Source organism: Lathyrus oleraceus, chromosome 2, assembly GCF_024323335.1.
Source record: "Lathyrus oleraceus cultivar Zhongwan6 chromosome 2, CAAS_Psat_ZW6_1.0, whole genome shotgun sequence".
In the NCBI taxonomy this organism is placed as follows: domain Eukaryota; kingdom Viridiplantae; phylum Streptophyta; class Magnoliopsida; order Fabales; family Fabaceae; genus Lathyrus; species Lathyrus oleraceus.
In genome coordinates this window covers 115259758-115265410 of record NC_066580.1, presented here as the reverse complement: position 1 = coordinate 115265410, position 5653 = coordinate 115259758, and the positions used below count along the sequence as shown (strand labels likewise).

Genomic DNA, 5653 nt, shown 5'->3' with positions numbered 1-5653 from the left:
TTGCTTTTTGACATTTGGGGTGTGCTTGCTATGTGCTTTTTCTCCTCTCGTCCTGGCTTGTATTTTGTGTCTCTAAATGTTGGAGCATGTGTTTGGATCAGATGTAAGAGAAACAAACAAGGATTAGAGGCTTAGTGGATGAACGAACATGTTTTGGCTGGTTTGGTCTGATGATGTGCATCATGATGAAACCTCAATTTTGCACTTGGGTCAATTAAAATTGGCTCGTGCATTTTGGATAAAAATTGGGCCAAATGAACCTTTCCATATCCTTAACATGTTGAAAAAAGAATCATGTCAAAAGGAGTTGTTATGTGGAAATGCTAATGGTTCAAAGTGGTGGTCATGGACATGGGTTTAGGCCTGACTATGAAACTTGAACAGCTTGGCCAATACACATTTTGAGGTCCTTATGCATTGAATTAAGTCTTGTGCCTTGAAACAAAGTTGGATAGTGATTCATTTAGGACATTTGGATCAAAGTAGATCTTTAAAAGGTAAAAATATGAAAACGTTATGGGGTTTGGACCAAATGGTAGGCCAAGCTTGCCAAAACTTGACCAACCAACATGCCTTAAAATGCAATTTTGAAGTTTCTTGAATTCCAAGGCACAATGATGGTTGTTTGAAGTTCAAATGAATAAACCTTGATAGAAACCAAGCCTTGATGCTTTGTGGGATGATTATGGGATATGCGTATGGATGAAACCAAAGATTCAAAAGTTCAAAGTTCAAAACAAAACCTTCACTTGTATTGCCAAGTATGGATGAAGTGGATGGATATTTGATGAATGGGGATTGGAATTGGCTTGAATTGGATATGAATGGACCAAAGGATGATGAGATGGTCAAGTGAAAAGGAAAGATATAGAAGCAAAAGGGCGTAATTAGGGTTTCTTGGACCAAAGGGATCCTCAAAAGCCAAAGTCAAATAAAATTATGGTTTGGGAGTATGAGGTGTCTTAGAGTAGTTTAACAAGGTTGATGCATAATCAATGTTTGGATATTAGGGTTCCTTCAAAGGTAAGGTCAAAGTACAAAGTCAAATGATGACTTGTACAAGCCACAAAGGATCAAGGGACTAGGGTTGAGGTCCATGGATGACCAGATGAACAAGCAAGGCTTCCAATGAAGGATAACCACCGAATTAGAGTTGTAGAGGTGAATGGAATGGCTTGTGTAGTCTCACAAGGTCAAGGAGTGCTTGAAGAAGCAATTAGGGTTTATGGTGGCTTGGCCTCACCCCATCATGATCAAGAGACCTTGATGGTTCTCAGTTATGAATACCATGCCTTGAGCTTATGTTTCCTTTTATTATGGGTGTAAATTAAAATGAGATGATGAATGATGAATGTATGCTTATACATTAGGGTTATAAAGATGATATGAAGGTATGGTGAATTTGAGGGTCTGACAGATGCCCTTATTTAATCTTCTCGGACCTGAATGTATGGATAGCAACGACTTCCACACATTCGAGGTAGGAGGGGACTAAATACAAACAAATATCCATAAATTTTACCTACTAGGGATGAGGCTGATATGATATGGGTATGTGTGAGAAAGTGTTTATGGGATGGAAAATTACTTTGATATGAAGTCATCTGCTAGGGGTTTGAATATGGTGTTTTGTAGGGAGAGCATGGGTCAGCTGCATGATGGTTATGTAATGATATGTATGATATGCAATGCACACTATGCAACATAAGTATTTCTTCAAATGAAAAATAAAGAGAAAAGTAATTCTATGACAAAAGGTCAAGGAGAAAGGTGATGGAAAAATGACGTCGCTAGGGATGAAAATCTTATGTAACAGGTGGTGATAATCCTTAGCAACGACTATGAAGATCTGAATATGAAAAAGACAATCCCTAACAACGGCTGGAAAGATCTGGAATTTGGTGACAACAATCCCTATCAATAGATGGGAAGGTTAAAATTTGTGGGTGACAACCCCTATCAACGACTGGGGAGGAAATTAGGTTCAGTGACGATTCTTAGCAACTGTTAGAATACATGACTTCTAAATATGATAATCTCTAGCAATTGTGTGGGGAAAACTTAAGCTCAGCGATGATTCCTAGCAACGTCTGGAATACCTGATTTCTGCTAGGAAGATTTAGGTTCAATGATGATTCCTAGCGACGACTGGAATACCTTACTCCTAAAGGTGTTGGCCCTAGCAACGATTAGGGAAATTTAGGTTCAGTGATGATTCCTAGCAACAATTGGAATACCTGACTCCTAAAGATGTTAACCCTAGAAACGACTAGGGAAATTTAGGTTCATTTATGATTCCTAGCGACGATTGGAATACCCGACTCTAATGGGGAAATTTAGGTTCAATGACGATTCCTAGCGATAACTGGAATACCTGACTTCTACTGGGGAAATTTAGATTCAGTGACGATTCCTAGCGATAGCTGGAATACTTGACTCCTAAAGGTGTGGGCCCTAGAAACGGTTGGGGAAATTTAGGTTCAGTGATGATTCCTAGCGACAACTGGAATACCTGACTCTAATGGGGAAATTTAGGTTCAGTGACGATTCCTAATGACGACTAGAATACCTGACTTCTACTAGGGAAAACTTAGGTTCAGTGACGATTCCTAGTGATGGTTGGAATACCTGGCTCCTAAAGATGATAATCCCTAGCAATTGCTGGGGAGAAATGAGATTTTATGATAATCCATAACAACGACTGGGAAGGAGTGAGACTTGAATGCGGCGTATGCGTACATGCCATATTTTAAAGGGTATATTATGATGCAATGTTATGTATGTGAAATGCCGATGTATGCTCGGGCTGTTGGAGGTATGCAATATGTATGGTTTATGGCTTGTGCTAAGTATGATTAGACTTTATGGTAAATATTTGTTAGAGGTGCCAATAATGATTGGACTTTGGAAGGGTGCCAAACAAGGTTGGGCTTTGACTTTGCTTGGGGAGAGTGGACTGACTTCTCGATATTTTGATCTGGATATGCTGACGTCCAAGTTACGCCTGGTTTGCTTACTGCTGGCTGTTGATCATTCTGACGAGGATTCTTTGATCTGGCCAAGTCCAAGGGACTTTGTGGCTTTGCGGTATCTATGTATGCCAAGCTCATTGGAACTGTGGTTACCTTTAGATAATTTTGAAAGGAGAGTAATTTCGATGTTTTCCTTTGGAATTTTTTTTTACTTAAACCCAAATTTTTCGTATACAATATTTATTAAAAAAATTCACATTTCATAATCAAAGCAGAGAAAATAAAAATATTAAGCACATTTGATGGATAAGATTTTATTGATAAAAGATGACCCTTGAATGAGTAATTTACAAAAGGAAATAATTCCTAAAATAGGTGATTGCAAAAAGAAATGGAAAAACATAATGGCGATGAGAAAAACTTTGATTTCCACTAAGTTCTAATTCTATTATAATCCCCATATCTTCGAAGGTCCTCAGATCTTGCTTTAGAAGAAGGTGATTGGATTGATTCTCCCTTCAGATTTGTGATGGAAGATTCAAAATATTTTTTCCAGACCGTAGCCTCTCGCTTTTATGAATCCATAACTTTTGCCTATATCGCCCCTTCGGGTTTTCAGAGTACCGGGATACCTTTTTTTCCATAAGGCTCCCTTTTGAGTTTTCAGCTTATCGGGTTTTTTTTTCTTTTCAAGCGTAGTATATTTTTACTACGTCTGCATTCACAGGGGATGAAAGATCTTCACCATCTATAGGTGAGGGTGTTAAGGCTCCTATAGAGAAAACCTTTCTTACAACGTACGAGCCTTCATAATTAGGCGTCCATTTTCCCCTTGGGTCATTGTGGATCGGTAGAATCTTTCTCAAAACCAAATCTCCAGCCTTAAGACTTTGAGGGAAAACCTTTTTATCAAATGCCCTCTTAAGACACTTTTGGTATAGTTGGCTGTGACAGATGTCTGGCAATCGCTTTTCATCAATGAGGTTCAACTGATCGAATCTTGCTTGTACCCATTCAACTTTGTCGAGCTTGACATCAGTCAATATCCTCAAGGAAGGAATCTCTACTTCAACAGGCAGAACACCATCCATGCCATACACAAGAGAGAAGAGGGCTGCCCCAGTGGAGGTACGTACAGAAGTACGGTAGCCATGCAACGCAAATGGGAGTATCTCATGCCAATCCTTGTAGGTTTCCACCATCTTTTGCATGATCTTCTTGATATTCTTATTGGCTGCCTCGACGATGCCATTCATCTTTGGTGGATACAACGATGAATTGTGGTGCTCGATCTTGAAGTTCCTGCATAGTTCTTTCATCATCTTGTTGTTGAGGTTAGAACCATTATCAGTAATGATTTTTTTGGGACCCCATTATGACATATGATTTCTTTCTTCAAGAAACGAGCCACCACTTGCCTTGTCACGTTTGCGTATGAGAATGCTTCCACCCATTTGGTGAAATAGTCTATGGTTACCAAGATGAAATGGTGTCTGTTTGAGGCAATTGGCTTGATGCACCCAATCACATCAATTCCCCACATGGCGAAATGCCAAGGTGGTGTTAATACATTGAGTGCACTAGTGGCACATGTATCTTGTCAGCATAAATCTAACATTTATGGCATGTTTGGACGTGACAATAGCAGTCAACCTCCATAGTCATCCAATAATATCCAGCCCTCGAGATTTTCTTGACCATTGTATGTCCATTAACATGTGTCCCAAAGGAGCCTTCATGTATTTCCATTATAATCTAGGTTGCTTCGTGTTTGTTTATGCATCTGAGCAAAATCGAATCATAATTCCTCTTATATAATACCTATCCACTCAAAAAGAACTTGACCGAGAGCTTTTGGAGATACTTCTTGTCTGTGATGGATGCATTTTCTGGGTATTCCTTGCTCTCCAAGTACCTCATGATATCATAAAACCAAGGATGGATATCAAACTCGTCTTCGGTTGCCAAACAGTAGGTTGGTTCATCCAAGTAGTCAATGTGGATAAATGATGCTTCATTTTTCCACTTGACCTTAAACATGGATGATAAGGTAGCTAAGGCATCAACCAACTGATTCTCCTCTTGCGAGATGTGATGTAATGTAATCTTGTCGAAGTACGAGATTATCTTTAAGACATTCTCCTTGTATAAGACCAACTTGTGATCTCGAGCTTCCCAATCTCCTTTGACTTGGATGATGACCAAGGCTGGATCCCCATAGACTTCGAGGATTTTGATCCTTAGATCAATAACTGCTTCAATGCCGAGGATACAAGCCTCGTACTCCGCCATATTGTTGGTACAACCAAAATACAACCTTGTAGTAAAGGGTAGGTGAAAACCAGTTGTGGATATGATGACTTCCCTAATTCTATTGCCTTGGGCATTAGAAGAAACATCAAACACAAGTTTCCAACGTGAGCCAGGTTCTGGTCCTTCCTCAGGGCTGAGAATATTGCAATCCCTTATAAGTATGATATCCTCATTGGGGAATTCAAAGCACATTGACTGATAGTCTTCCAAGGGTTGATGGGCAAGATAGTCTGACAAGACACTTCCTTTGACAACTTTTTGGCTCACATATTGGATGTCATTCTCAGTCAAGGCCATCTGCCAACGGACGACTCTACCAATTAGAGCAAGCTTTTCAAATATGTACTTGACTGGGTCCATCTTGGAGA

At 39.5% G+C, this 5653-nt stretch overlaps 1 protein-coding gene across 1 annotated transcript; it reads right to left on the bottom strand.

Moving 5' to 3' along the window:
* Positions 1-4793: 4793 nt before the first annotated feature.
* On the bottom strand, positions 4794-5264 carry LOC127122158 (uncharacterized). Its single transcript, XM_051052542.1, has one exon. The coding sequence runs from the start codon at positions 5262-5264 to the stop codon at positions 4794-4796; it is 471 nt and encodes a 156-aa protein (XP_050908499.1).
* Between the last annotated feature and the right edge of the window lie 389 nt (positions 5265-5653).